Here is a 15,362-nt window from a genome sequence, read left to right as displayed (position 1 = left end):
AAGTAATGGCAACACTAGCCCTAATAAATTCAGCTCTTTAATAAGGGATGTGCTTATTTCTTAAATATCAGTATATCTTCACAGGAAATTTTAGGATATTAAAAGGAAGAAAAAACTTGCTTTCAATAAATGGGAAGTTTTTGATTATTTTAGATATCAATATTGTGTTTTCCTTAAAAATATATGAGTAACATTTTAACAGTCATAGGAATTGAAGGTTATATTGAGTGTAAGAATCTCTACACATAGTAAATGCATGTTTAAATGATTTGGAAAATAGTAAACATGTAAGTAGTCTCCCAAGATGAAGGAATACAAGGGACATTAGCACACTCTGTGCATTGATAAACTATGGATTTTAATATTCCTTCTGAGGTTTTCAAGGATCTTTCTGGAAGAAATGGGGAGGAAACCTGAGTATGAAGTGGAAAATACAGTGATGCATAATTCTGTGTTGCAAAATGCAGGTGTTTCTTGGCTGTAAAGAAAAGCTGATTAAAATAGTTTTGTGAATGAACACAGCAATTCCTAAAATGAGACAATAATTCCACATTCAAATGGGCAGGGCAGGTGATCTTGGTTTTATAAAACCCAAGCTGTCCTTTTCAGAGGAAGTTAGATAAGCTCTACAGTCTTGACCTCAGCTAACTTCCTGTAAATTCATACTCCTGTCCAATCAGGATAATTATTAATATATTTTAAAAACAGTTAATATTTAACTGATTTTAATTTTATAACTTTGATGATCTTTTCAATCCTTATTCTTTTTTTAAAATTTTTTTATTGAAGTATAGTTAATTTACAATGTTGTGGTAGTTTCTTGCGTACAGCAAAGTGATTCAGTTCTCTCTCTATATATATATATATGTATATATATATATATATATATGTGTGTATATATACATATATATTCTTTGTCACATTCTTTTCCATTATGGTTTGTATTTTTTTTAATTTTTCTTTTGGTTTTTATTTAGCCATTTAATTTTTTTTTTAATTTTAAAATTTTGTTATTGAAGTATAGTTGATGTACAATATTATATGTTATGGTGTACAACATAGTGATTCTCAATTTTTAAGGGTTATACTCCATTTATAATTATTATAAAATATTGGCTATATTCCCTGTGTTGTACAACATATCCTTGTAGCTTATTTTATACATTATAGTTTGTACCTCTTAAGCCCCAACCCTATTTTACCCCTCCGCCCTTCTCTCTCCCCACTGGTAACCACTAGTTTGTTCACTATATCTGTGAATCTGTTTCTTTTTTTGTTATATTCACTAGTTTGCTTTATTTTTTAGATTTCACATATAAGTGATATCATATAGTATTTGTCTTTCTCTGTCTGACTTATTTCACTTATTTCACTTATACCCTCCGAGTCCATCCATGTTGCTGCAAATGGCAAAATTTCATTCTTTTTTATGGCTGAGTAGTATTCCATAGTATATATACATGCAACATCTTTTTTATCCATTCATCTACTGATGAACACTTAGGTTGCTTCCATATCTTGGCAATTGTAAATAATGCTGCTATGAACATTGGGGTGCATGTATCTTTTCGAATTAGTGTTTTCATTTTTTTCAGATATATACCCAGGAGTGGAATTGCTGGGTCACGTGGTAGTTCTACTTTTAGTTTTTTGAGAAACCTCCATACTGATTTCCACAATGGCTGCAGCAATTTACGTTCCCACCAGCAGTGTACAAGGGTTCCCTTTTTGCCACATCCCCTCCAGCATTTCTTATTTGTGTTCTTTTTGATGACAGCCATTCTGACAGGTGTGAAGTGATATCACATTTTGGTATTAATTTGCATTTCTCTGATGATTAATGATGTTGAGCATCTTTTCATGTGTCTGCTGGCCATCTGAATGTCCTCTTTGGGAAAATGTCTATTCACATCTTCTGCCCATTTTTTAATTGGGTTGTTTCTTTTTGTTGTCGAGTTATATGAGCTAGTTATATATTTTGGATATTAACCCCTTATCAGTCATATCATTTGCAAATGTTTTCTCCTGTTCAGTATGTTGTCTTTCTAGCTACTATTGTGGAATGCTCTATTTCTCCCTTCAGTTCTGTCAGGCGTTGTTTCATGTATTTTGGGACTCTGTTGTTAGGTGCACATAATTATATCATTTTGATGAATTGACCCTTTTATCATTATAAAGTATCTCTGTCTTTAGTATATATCTTGGTCTTAAAGTCTATTTTATCTAATATTGGTATAGACATTTTACCTCACTTGTGGTTACTGTTTGCATGGTGTATATTTTTTCATTCTTTTGCTTTCAACCTATTTGTGTCTATGCATCTAAAATGTCTCTTGTAGGGAGTGTATAATTGAATCTTTTTTTTTTAATCTGGTTTGATAATGTTTCAGTCATTCACATTTAGTCTGAATGTTTAAGTTATTTATATTTAGAGTAATTATTGATATGGTTGGATTTCTCTCTGCAATTTTATTTTTTTCTATATGCTTCATGTCTTCTTTTGTTCTTGCTGTGCTTCTGTTCTTCCTTTACTGTCTTCTTTTGTGTTAAATACTTTTCTAATGTACATTTTAATTCCTTTGTGGTTTCTTTATTATATTTTTGAGTTACTAGTCTCAGTTTGTTCTAGAGATTATAATATGTAATTTATCACAATATACTTCAGATTACTACTAACTCAATTCTAATAAATTATCAAAACTTTGCTCCAATATAGCTCAATTCCCTCCTTACCCTTTGTGCCATTATTGTCATATGTATTACATCCATGTGTTATAAATCCAATAATAGTGTTATAAATATTGCTTTATATGTCTTTTTAAAAATTTAAGAGCGGAAAGGAGAAAAAATGTATTTATAGAATTTTTTTATATTAAACCACATATTTATCATTTATGGTTCTTTTCATTTTCTTCTGTGGATTCAAGCTACTGTCTGGTGTCCTTTCCTTTCTCCAATATAACTCTATTCCCTCTTTATGTTATAAACCCAACAATTGTTTTTTAACTCAGTTAAGGGAATAAAAGAGAAAAATATGTTTGTAGTGTCTTTGTATTTACCTATATAATTGCCTTTTGCTCTTTATTTATTCATGTGGATTCAGTTTACTGTCAGGTGTCATTTCCTTTTACCCTGAAGGACTTTCTTTAGTATTTTTTATAAGGCAGGCCTGCTAGCAACAAATTCTCATTCTTTGTCTGGGAGTGTCTTTATTTCACCTTCATTGTTGAAGGATACTTTTATTGGACAAAGACTTCTTGATTGACAGGATTTTTTTCTTTCAGCACTTTGAATATGCCATCTCATTCCTTCTGGCCTCCATTGTTTCTGATAAAAAATTAGCTGTTAATTTTATTGTGGTTCCCTTGTATGATACATCAGTTTCTCTCTTGTGTTCGAGATTTTCGCTGCCTTTTAACAGTTTTACTATGATGTCTACTTGGACTTTGGATGTGTAGATTAATATTTTTCATCAAATTTTTGGACTATTATTTCTTCAAATATGTTTTTCTGCCTAATTCGCTCCTCTTCTGGAATTCCCATTAAGTGTATATTGTGTGTTCAAAGATGTTCCATGGGTATCTGAGGCTCTGTTCATTTTTCTTCATTCTTTTTTTCTTTGTTCTTTAGACTGAATAATCTCAATTGCTGTATCTTCAAGTTTGCTGATTCTTTATTCTTTCAGTTCAAAGATGCTACTGAACCTCTCTAGTGAATTTTTTTTTAGAAATGGCTTTTATTTATTTATTTTTGGCTGTGTTGGGTCTTCGTTTCTGTGCGAGGGCTTTCTCTAGTTGCGGTGAGTGGGGGCCGCTCTTCATCCAGTGCGCGGGCTTCTCACTATCGCGGCCTCTCTTGTTGCGGAGCACGGGCTCCAGATGCACAGGCTCAGTAGTTGTGGCTCACGGGCCTAGTTGCTTCGCAGCATGTGGGATCTTCCCAGACCAGGGCTCAAACCCGTGTCCCCTGCATTGGCAGGCAGATTCTCGACCACTGCGCCACCAGGGAAGCCCCGTCTAGTGAATTTTTAATTTCAGTTGTTTCACTTTTCAATTCCAGAATTTCCATTAGATTCTCTCTCTCTCTCTGTATATATATAATATATATATATCATATATATAATACATATCATATATAATTTCTGTCTCTCTATTGATATCCTCTATTTGATGAGTCATTTGATGAGTCTTTTTTGTTTTTCTTTGCGGTACGTGGGCCTCTCACTGTTGTGGCCTCTCCCGTTGTGGAGCACAGGCTCCGGACGCGCAGGCTCAGCGGCCATGGCTCACGGGCCCAGCCGCTCTGCGGCATGTGGGATCCGCCCGGACTGGGGCACGAACCCGTGTCCACTGCATCGGCAGGCGGACTCTCAACCACTGCGCCACCAGGGAAGCCCATTTCCTTTTTTTTTTTAACATCTTTATTGGAGTATAATTGCTTTACAATGGTGTGTTAGTTTCTGCTTTATAACAAAGTAAATCAGTTATACATATACACATATCCCCATATCTCTTCCCTCTTTCATCTCCCTCCCTCCCACCCTCCCTATCCCACCCCTCTAAGTGGTCACAAAGCACCGAGCTGATCTCCCTGTGCTGTGTGGCTGCTTCACACTATCTATCTGTTTTACATTTGGTAGTATATATATGTCCATGCCACTCTCTCTTTGTCCAGGCTTACCCTTCCCCCTCCCCGTATCCTCAAGTCCATTGTCTAGTAGGTCTGTGTCTTTATTCCCTCCTTGCCCCTAGGTTCTTCATGACCATTTTTTTTCTTTAGGTTCCATATATGTTTTAGCATACAGTATTTGTTTTTCTCTTTCTGACCTACCTCACTCTGTATGACAGACTCTAGGTCCATCCACCGCCCTACAAATAACTCAACTTCGTTTCTTTTTATGTCCGTTATGGTTTATTACAGGATATTGAATATAGGTTCCTGTGTTGTACAGTAGGGCCTTGTTGTTTATGTATTTTACATATAGTAGTTTGTATCTGCTTTTAATCCTTATTCTTAATTGTTGAATCAAAAAGATAGTCTGCATAAACACATACACACTTTTTTTTTTTTTTTTTTTTTTTTGCGGTACGCGGGCCTCTCACTGCTGTGGCCTCTCCCGTTGCGGAGCACAGGCTCCGGATGCGCAGGCTCAGCGGCCGTGGCTCACAGGCCCAGCCGTTCCGCGGCATGTGGGATCTTCCCGGACCAGGGCACAAACCCGTGTCCCCTGCATCGGCAGGCAGACTCTCAATCACTGCGCCACCAAGGAAGCCCCATACACACTTTTAAGTACAATTATTATCCTTACTTAAAAGTTGGAAAAATAATTTTAATAAAAATTATTAAAGATCTGTCATATCATAACGATTCTAAAATGCAGACTGAGCTGAAGTAGAGGTCCAGTCAGAGACACAAGTCAATGTGGGTTCTAGTGTTGCTTCTTAAAAGTAATGAACAAGTTGAAAGGCCTATATGGAACGTTATTATCTGCCTTTAAAATATGCTACCTCTTTTTATTACTAAAAAAGCACATGATTTTATCATTCAAACCCTCTAGTCGCTTTTGTCTCAGTTTTTTGTTTGTTTCTTTGATTTTGGTTTTGTTTTTTGAGTGTGAACAAAAATATCTAAACAACTTAGCTGGAGCCAGAATAGACTTGTTTCTGGGGCTGATCGCATTCAGATTCCACTGAAATGATTTGAGAAGTGTTCATGTGCTGCTACAGACAGAGGATATCCTCAGCTGAGAGCATATCTTTCAGTCTCCTCTCATGGAAACCTTTTCCTGTGATGTTGTTGCTTATAGTTCCCATTAACTTTCTGCAGTAACACTATGTTGAAAGAACAGAAGTTAAGGAATCATGATTTAAATTCTCAACTTACTGGCATATTTTTGAGCCCTTATGTCAAACATTATAGGAGCTGTACATTCCTACAATGTAATGTAATGTTTTATAGAACTGAAGAAAATTTATGTTCATGCAACAACTTCTCCAAGATTCAAGAAGTCAGAGAGGCCACAACTGTGAAATTCTGCTTCTTTTTTCCATTTATAAACAAACATTTGGAGTCTAAGGCAAAGTCAAATACAGCAGTTGAGAAGAGTAGCAGAAATCTCTTAAAGTGTAAAATGGCTATCAAATCTAAACAAAATTTATATATTAATAATAAGGATTCTAAAAGAAAAATGGATAAATGTAATTACATAAATGATTTTATTTTTCCCAGATTAACCTTGTATGCTACTTAAATTAGTAGTCTATGATGAAGAATACTTTATAGTGTTTCTTATTTATAACAATAATTTAGGTTGAATATCTATCTATATTCTCTATGCCCAAATGAAGTCACCTGAGCTAGCAGAGTCAACCACACATATTTAACTATAATTTTAGGGAGTAGACAGTCCTTCCTTAGATGAAAAACTTAGTGATATAAGAAGATAAGATCTGTGTAGAATGATTAATATTTTCCTTACATTAGAAACAAAGAATATAATCAGTCAATTGGTAAATTACATATTGTTGCTTACCAATTCAGAGAAAATAATGGTTTGTCTGCAGGTACAATGTGTATGCACAGAGAGGGAAGATTTTATGCAATTAAGATATAATAGAATCAGCAACAAGAATTACATTGTAAAACAGCAGCCAGAGTTACATTATGCTTTTAGTGGCATCTAATGAGCACATGTATTTATTAAAAGGAAGGTGACCATTTGCATAGGTTTTTCAACAAACTACAAGTTAATTCTGTATCAGCTGAAATCTAGCAAATGACAAATTTAGTTTCTTACACAGAATATAAATTATCGTATCCCATATGAGCCAGGCTGTATCAAATATAGATTTCCCATAACATATATCTTGTATACATAAAAGCAAAATTCATGAAATAATCAAGTGTGTGAATCAAATAGTGTTTACCCAATACTTATTCAACTAAGTATATCATCTCATAACATAAAAACAGTTGGCATGAAGTGCAACAAAGTATACCCAAAATTCTTTTTGGAAAAACTTTGGGGTTTTATTTTAAATTTTCAAAGATTTTACTTTCATATATGTTTTAGATTCGAAATCATATGAACTTTTTAATAAAAACATTTCTATTTCACATATCCTGCATTCTCATTTTGGAATCAATATAACCCTTGAAATATAGTATTCCATATGTATACTTTACAGACTGAATGTAAATAATCAGAGTTACATGTTTTAAGCACCTGGACTAGTTTACTTGTTTTCATTACATAAAATTGTATCTCTGTACTGGCAGAGTGATGACAAGAATTTCAGGCGTGGGTCGACCTGGAGAAGGCAGTTTCCTCCCCGTGAAGTACACGGAATCAGCATGATGCCTGGGTCCTCAGAAACATTACCGGCTGGATTTAGGTTAACCACAACATCGGGGCAGTCAAGGAAAATGACAACGGATGGTACAGTAGTTTTGCATTTCTGCTTATAAAGTAAAAAGCTTGTTTAGCAAATGCCCTCATTCTCTGATCTTGCACAGCTTTCTGGAATTGATTCTTTTCTTAAGTTGGTTTGCTCTGCTTGACGTTTACTTTGCTTTCATCAGACCATACTCTTTTGTAAGCTGCTAATGCATGAACTCATGGCACTTTATTCATATTTTAAAAATAATTTAAAATATCCTAAAAAGGACTATTTTGGCTAATGTCCACATCTAGGAAGAAAAACATATGCATGATTTGTGTTTCTTTACTCTTCTATTCACCAAGTAAATAATTTGTTTAGAGGATGGATTTGGACTAAAGGTCCTTAATAAACGGAAATTAACTCCACTGTCACCCTACATGCTTGAATATTGCAAGTTTTCTATTTCATCTTAAAAACTCAGACTCATCAGATATTCTCACCTATGACCAAGGCAGAAGGCCTTAAATAAACAAGCACAACCATGAGAAGAGAATTAAACAAACACAAAACCGACAGTAATTTCCCAATTAGTATTTCCTTCTGTGGACATTAGACTTGTGTTATATACTTCACAAAGGAAAACAGCCATTCTGGAGGAGAGACAAATTTGAAGTTGTAGTCACAAAGTTATGTCTGTCTGGGAAGCATTAAACAAAAAAGCCCCACTCTCTTTATTGAGACAGTCACCTAGAATTATTATTTCTTGTCAAGGTGATAGTTATCATGGCCCTTAAAATAAGTTCCAGTATAAACCATGATCTTTGATCTATATTCCATGATCTTTGATCTATATTTCTTCTAAGTTGTTACTATTATGGAACACATTAGCAAAATTCACGAGCAATTTAACATGATTAAAATGAGTATAGAAGCTTTTCAGTATTGGAGGGGAAGACAGTCCATCATACTGAATTCTCCAAGAGCAATCTTTGCTTCAAAAACAGGAGCACCCAGGGGAACTGTTCTTGTTAACAGACTTCATCTAAGGAGGAATACACAACTTGAAAGCTCAGGTGAATCACACAGGAATAAATTTTCTTTAGTAGCTTGTCTTGAGAAAAGGAATATGAGTGGCTTCTATCTGAGAGAAAGAAGGTCTATTAATATGTTCAGATCCCTTTATGCAGGGAAAATGAATCTTTCTCATCTGAAATTTTGTACTCAATCATCCAAGTCCCTCTAAAGCCCTTTTCTCCATTTGCAGTTCCTTCATCAAGACTGCAGAGGTTAGACAACTCCACTGTTCGCACATACTCATGTTGACAAGCCACTCAAAGGAGGCAGCACTGACTTGCTGTGAGTAGTTTTCCTTGGCTGACAAAAAACAAACCGCCAAAAAAAATGTAACCTACATAGACTAGTAAATATACACAATACTCTTCGTTGTGGCGAAGAGTGAGAGAAGTGAGAGAACCCCTTTGAATTGCTAGAGAGTGGAAAGTTCTTTATATTGTAACTCTTAATCTAGGATTTCCTATCACCATCTGTCTGCTATGGTTTAAGGCCCACCTGTTGGAGGCCTGTCACTATCTTATTACACATCAATGGGTTGCTACTACACTGGTTTCTACTTTTTCGTAGCACTTTATATTGATGCATATAGCATTTTACTGATGAGAGTTTGGCACTTACAGAATAACACACTTTTAAGTGAGTATTTTATATAGGGGAAGTTGAAATAGGCAAATAGTATTTTAGTAAGTACCCAGAGTCAAACAGTGGCAGAATCAGGAAAATGATTTGGAGGTGATTTCACATTAAAAACAAAAGTATAACTGAAAAATCTGAACTTCTGGTATGTTGTTTTTCATCAATCTGATTAATACTTGTTGAAAATGTATAGGAATTTTAAGTATCTGGGGTTTACAGCAGATAGAAACCAAGTGAAATAACATTATAACAATGGCGGACAGGACAGAAAACCATCCTATAAAATCATAAGCTATAAGGCATTTGTACTTCGAGAAATCCTAGTTGATGGAATCTAATTCCAAATCCATATGAAAATGGAATTTTATTGGAAACCGGTCTTAGTAAAACTGTTTTCATAGAAAATAAATGTCAAGAACTCATAAACATTTTTTAATCTACAACTGTGCTTTACCAAAATATTCTACCATTTACGATGAATTAAAATTTTGGAGAAACACTTTTCAGAGCAATATTTAGAACCAAGTATGTGCACAGGGTTGGGGAGGGGAACAGCTCATCTTGTGCTGTTTATTCATTGCCTTGAACTAAAAGCTCCACACAATTTACTGATGGTCTTTGGGGCCTAATATAGGAGCTGATATGCTGCCTTATTTGGGTCACTATTTGAAGCTGCCGATGATAAAACAAAAAGCTTTCAGATAAGAGATCTAATTTCAGAATGTAAAACCCTAACATTAAAAATTTAATTATGGTATACAATTTGGCATCTTATTAGGCATGATCTAAAATTTGTAATAATTTGGCTAAATAAGAGGCTTTCCAAAATACTGTTTGTAATAGTTTCTACACATAACATGATAATTTACCAGGAACTAGGATTAGAATACTTCACTAATTTACAAATGACTACTTAATATGTTGAGTAGTGCTTGCTTCTTAGCTCTTGACTGATGGGTAGAATTACTCTTTAACTATTTATAATCTGTATTTTGTGCTTGGCATTCTCGTTCATATTTCCTAGTTTTCACCATTAAATGGAATAAAGGTATTTATTTCCAATAAGTTAATCTGGGACAACCAATTTCTATTGTGAGGAAACATTAGCATTTTTGTTATTAACACAATTCAGAACATATCATTTATCTCTTGTGTCGGGATAGTAATTGTGATCTTTTCCTAAGTATATTATGACCGGAAAGAATCAGTGATGCCACATCACTAACCCAGATTCTTTATATGTTACTGATTATCATTATGTTTTTGTCACAATTAAACAAAGGTCTCTTTTAAAGAGCTCTAAAATATATGAGTTAGAATACAGATCTATTCCATGGAATAGGTCAACTCAACTCAATTTATTAATGAGCAAGCTGTACGCTTTTCAAAAGGACTGCTGAGGTTTTCTGTGACTACCTCTGTTTATATTACTGCCATACTTTCTACAAAGTTGAGCAAATCTTATTTATGAACCTCGCCTGCACAAAATTAATTAGAGAGGAGCAAATATTAATTACATACAGCCATTGGTTAGACCTGAGATGATATCCTACCCTTAGGACAAAAGTGGGCAGGATGCATGGAGGTGCACCAAGAGTCGCAGAGGGAGATTTTCCAGTCTGGGATCTTTCAGTAAACTAATGCTGTCCATTACATATTTTAGATGTCGTCTTTTCAGTCTACTCTACCTAAAGTGCACTACCATCTAAGAAGATAAGCAGTGAAAACCTTTGTGAAGACTGAATTCTAAGGAAATAATCACAACTAATGGTTTATTAAGCTGAAAATGTGATTTTGGGGGGAGTCAGATATTACGTTTGATTAGTTTACTACAATTGTAAGAAAATGCTTAAGTCATTTGAATAATAAGCATCATCCACATCATAAATTCTGTACAACAGATGCTTTTATGAAATAGAGCCACTTGTTTTTTCATGTCTTATTGTAATATACTTGGCATTTATGTATTACTGTGTATGCATTTCTTTTTAAATGTGTAAGTCTTATGTAAATGGATATAAATATGATTTTTTTAAAAATAAAATATATGGTTCATGGAGTCTTGAGTGCAAACATTTGACAATTCCAAGTACTGTTTGTATTTTACCATTCCACCATTTCTACAGTTTTTGCATTGTAACAAATTGATATGTTTCCTGGAAGCATGTTTCATGCTTCCACATGTTTCTCCTTCAAGTCTGTCAATCCTTAAAGCTGAAAACCTGCCTCTGATCATGTAAAAAAGAATGATTTAACCTGGAACTGGAGCCAAAAATAGACCTTTAAAGGAAATCAGGGATGTCCTATATCTTTAGAAATAGCACTGTGATGGCTCGATCTCCTTTTCAATACAAAACAAAGCCAAACTGTTTACAAGAGTCAAAAGCAATTATTTAAAAAAATTTATAAAGAAAAAAAAAATCTCTTCTTATTACCTGTGGACCAAGGAAAAAAAAAAAAAAAAAAACTTCTTTACTAAGAACCACATGTTCATCCAAATACCTTGAACCTCCAGCCAGCCCTGTTCAGTGAATGTCAACCACTGCAGAGTCTGAGGTCATTTCCACTGGAAAAAGCAAAACCCCAGAAACCTTTCCCTTTTGTCAGTGTAATAGGGCATTAGCCAGACTCATGTCTAACTAACGTTATATGCTCTTAGCCGAGAAGGCCTTGTTGCGACTTCCCTGAAGTCAGTCTTATCAGAGGAAATAAGACAGAATGATTAACATATATAGTGTATAAAAGTATAGAAGAATAATCTCTCTCTTCCCTGTGGCTTTATTTGGTGGTGTTACTGTTGTTTATTCTTTGTTTATATGGGAGATTTCAAAGTAAATCTATTTAAGAATACCATTTATCTAACTGCTGATTTTCTGCTGCTTGATCTTATTAACAGCAAGACCTGTCATTAGTAATTCCTTTTTTGTATTTAATTTGCTATGTTTGCACGTACATTACATTTGTTTTGATGTCAATTTTTGTTTAACAGATTCACTCAAAAGGTAATGGTAACAGAAACCCTCTCCATTGTCAATAAACAAAAATACTTCCAGTTCTCTGTTTAAGCTTTGTTTTCTAGTCACATATAGTTTAAAATTTTACTTAAACTATAATGAAAATCATTCTTTTTAGTGATCAATCTTTTAGCTTCAAAAGTGAGTCTGCCACAAGAGGGAGCACTAAACTTGCTTATGAAAGTGATTTTAAATTTTCTAAAAATGTTGCCTGATTAGAAACAATGGGAAAGAGCTTTTTAAGTTCGTCTGAATATGGGGATCTTGACTTACAGAAATGAAATATAATATAGAAACTATGGTATCATAATAATACAAACTAGATTTGTATCTACTGTTCTGCACAACTTAATTGCATAAACAGTTCTTCCCCTTTAAGATATCACCTAATAAGAGACATTAACCATTTAAAATAGACTAACATACAGGGATATAAAAGATCCAGTTACTTGCCTCAAAAACCATAAAATATTCTTCGATGTATAAGATCATTTTGCCAGATTCTAAAACCCATTTCATGGATTAAGCTTAGAACCTTGGTTTTCTTCCTTTTAACTATCAACGTTATGAATTTTCATATTTTTAATAATCAGAACCTTTACAAATATAATTTTCTATAAATAAAACTAATTTTAAATGTAAAGCAGTTCTCATTTGTATACACTTAGTACATTTTCACAGGCAAAATAGATCAATTAATTGGCACTTTTCTATAGATTTTAAAATAAAATATTTACATTTTAATTTTAATACTTTACAGTAAAAAAAATTCTATGCAACTACCAAAAGAAGATCATGCAGAATTTATTTCAGCAAATTACATTTTTTAGTAACATTATATTGTTATTTTTAAAGACATTTAATTCAAAATATTTTAAGTACTATTGAGTGAAAGTACCTTATGGTAAGTATTAAAATAGAAAATTCCTTTTTTTTTTCTTCCAAAATTTAAGCAATCTGATGACTGTATCTTTCTTGCCCCACATTCAGTCTTGTGAGAGGAACAGTACTTTCTCTGACCCTGCAAAGGAGATCACTTTCTTTAACCAGATACAAGAAAACACCACTTCCCCGGTCTTGTGCACTGTTTTCCAATCCCACTCAACAGGAAAATAACCCAAGCCCGCTTGCTGAAGTGTCTCTCAGATTGATTACCACGAAAAATGTGCAAGAGGATCAAAGATGTAATCGTTAACACAATTCTTGTATATGCCTGGGTTTATACCTTGCAGATGAACTATGATACACAATCGGCTAAAGAATTTGCCATTTCAAATTAACTGAATTTTATATGAAAAAAGAAGGTAATACATCTTAATTCTAAGACATTAAAAAGTGTGAGATTACAGTTGTGATAAGATAAAATGTACTCAAGAGAAGAGACAGTTTAAGGAACCCAACAACTTCAAATTATAAGTTGAATATCTATCTAATTAGTTTAACTCAGTCTACTAAAATAATTAAAAGGAACAGTTAGATGAATGTATTTTTTCAGGTGTAACAATCAAAAAGCCAATTTTAGCAAATAACAATTTACTTTGAGAAGCCATTTATCTTATAGGCTACAGTCCAAAAAATCCTAACATTTTCAGAATGTCTTTATACAAGTTGTAAGCAATTTTTATGAAACAAACAATAAGCTTTTATCTATTATCTCTCATATATATTTTGTGATATGTTACCAGACTATATGTTAAGACAGTTGCTCTTAAAAATAATGTTCCTGATGGACTGAAAGACTGAGGAATACTTTAAGAACCGTCAAGACATGGGTATGGTATTTTTTGAGTTTAAATATATTCTTTGATAACTGATCTCATGTAGAGCCCTAAGTAAACCAAATAAGTAATTATCTATATCTACCTACTCTGGATAATTGGCACATTATCATATGCTTATTAACAAAGACTAATTTTCAGTTATTTTTTTAATGCTCAATAGTTTTACAGAAGTTTAAATGGAAAGATGTGCTTTGGATATGACAATTTTTTTTTTTTTAGTGAGTTATTTAAAAATTAGAGATTTCACATAAAATCTGGATTTTTGGTTTCTCTTAAAACTCCTCCCGGTTTTTAGCTAATGTAAAAACTTTTACATTTCTTCCTTAAGAGCTTTCCTTGCCAGTTACATTAAGAGTATACAGTCAGCTAAAGAGTATTAAGAGTATACAGTCAGCTAAAGAGCCCTCATCTCCATGACAAAGAGATTGGATTAATTGACCTCTATGCTCTCTGCCAGCCTGTGATTCCCCTTGACTAAGTAACAAAGGATTGAAAAGAGCTGTACCTTGGTTGGTACCCAGCCTTCCCTCAGGAAATATGTGACTAGACAGATTCTCCTACTTAGAAAATCATGTCTAGATGATTACCTAAAACTTCCCATTTCATCCATTTCATTTAAAATAACCATGCATGTGGGCATCTCAAGAATATTAGAAAATATTCAGAATTTCTATAAGAAAATTATAATTGTTTTCTGACTTCACTTGAGTTTTAGGTCTTGGGTCAAAGCTGCAGAGTCCTAATTTCAGCAAGTGGCTCGATATTAGTGTCACTTTCAATTAAAATTTTTTTTTGGGGATACAATTTTTATAAATCGTATGTCAGATATATTTTTCTTAAATCAAAGTTCTGGAAAATCTATAATGAGCAATGTTACAGGTAACCAGTAACAGTGCTAATTGGGCTAATCAAACAGAAGACCTTTTACTAGTTTTCACGTACATTGTTTTTAGACCAAGCTCTACAATTTACATTTCAGTTTGCATGTAATTTCTATTTAAATATTTATTTCTGGGAAATAATTCCAAAATCTAACTCCAATTAGAAAAGTGACAAAAAAAGAAAAAAAAAAGTCATAATGCCTGCTTCAGCATTTCTTCTATGTGCCCAAAAATGCTGGGGTCTTCAATTGTAGGAGATACCTGGAAAGAAAATTAGAGCCAGATGAACGTGCTTCATTGAACCCTTCCATTCTATACAATTAAACAATTATATGCAATCTTGTATTCCCCATTATCTTATCATACTCATATGGAAAGGTTCAAAAACAGGGAACTTTGAACTCAATATTTTAAAATGCATCTATAGTAAAATAAACTGTTCAGTTAGCAAAACTATTGGTCCTAGATGGTACTTTCTTTTATGGGCCTTTCAATGAGCATCTATAGAAAGAATTTTTTTTTTTGGCATTTGCCCATACAACCACTCCTTACTGTTGCATCACTTTTTATTAGATCTTGATGATTAAAAATACA

At 33.6% G+C, this 15,362-nt stretch overlaps 2 protein-coding genes across 16 annotated transcripts in view; one reads left to right on the top strand and one right to left on the bottom strand.

Moving 5' to 3' along the window:
- Window positions 1-10,784, top strand: part of PPFIA2 (PTPRF interacting protein alpha 2) — a gene marked incomplete at both ends in the record, with an annotated part of 468,557 nt that extends 457,773 nt beyond the window's left edge. For 10 of the 13 annotated variants that reach the window (XM_082667015.1, XM_082667018.1, XM_082667011.1 and 7 more), the window contains 2 exons: window positions 7,279-7,438; window positions 8,647-9,561. In XM_082667015.1, coding sequence (XP_082523141.1) covers window positions 7,279-7,438; window positions 8,647-8,705 — 219 coding nt within the window. Of the gene's footprint in view, window positions 1-7,278; window positions 7,599-8,646; window positions 9,562-10,755 lie in introns of those variants that run through there. The other 3 variants (XM_082667019.1, XM_082667016.1, XM_082667017.1) reach the window with 2 other exon arrangements.
- Window positions 10,785-12,894: 2,110 nt separating this feature from the next.
- ACSS3 (acyl-CoA synthetase short chain family member 3) overlaps window positions 12,895-15,362 on the bottom strand; it is a 144,006-nt gene continuing 141,538 nt past the window's right edge. For 2 of the 3 annotated variants that reach the window (XM_082665175.1, XM_082665177.1), the window contains one exon: window positions 12,895-13,127. In XM_082665175.1, coding sequence (XP_082521301.1) covers window positions 12,981-13,127 — 147 coding nt within the window. In that variant the 3' untranslated portion in view covers window positions 12,895-12,980. Of the gene's footprint in view, window positions 15,030-15,362 lie in introns of all 3 variants that reach the window. The other variant, XM_082665176.1, reaches the window with a different exon arrangement.

Source organism: Grampus griseus (genome assembly GCF_964374135.1).
Source record: "Grampus griseus genome assembly, chromosome: 11".
Classification (NCBI taxonomy): domain Eukaryota; kingdom Metazoa; phylum Chordata; class Mammalia; order Artiodactyla; family Delphinidae; genus Grampus; species Grampus griseus.
Note: the sequence above shows the minus strand (reverse complement) of the source record. Positions and strands in the feature narration are given on the sequence as shown.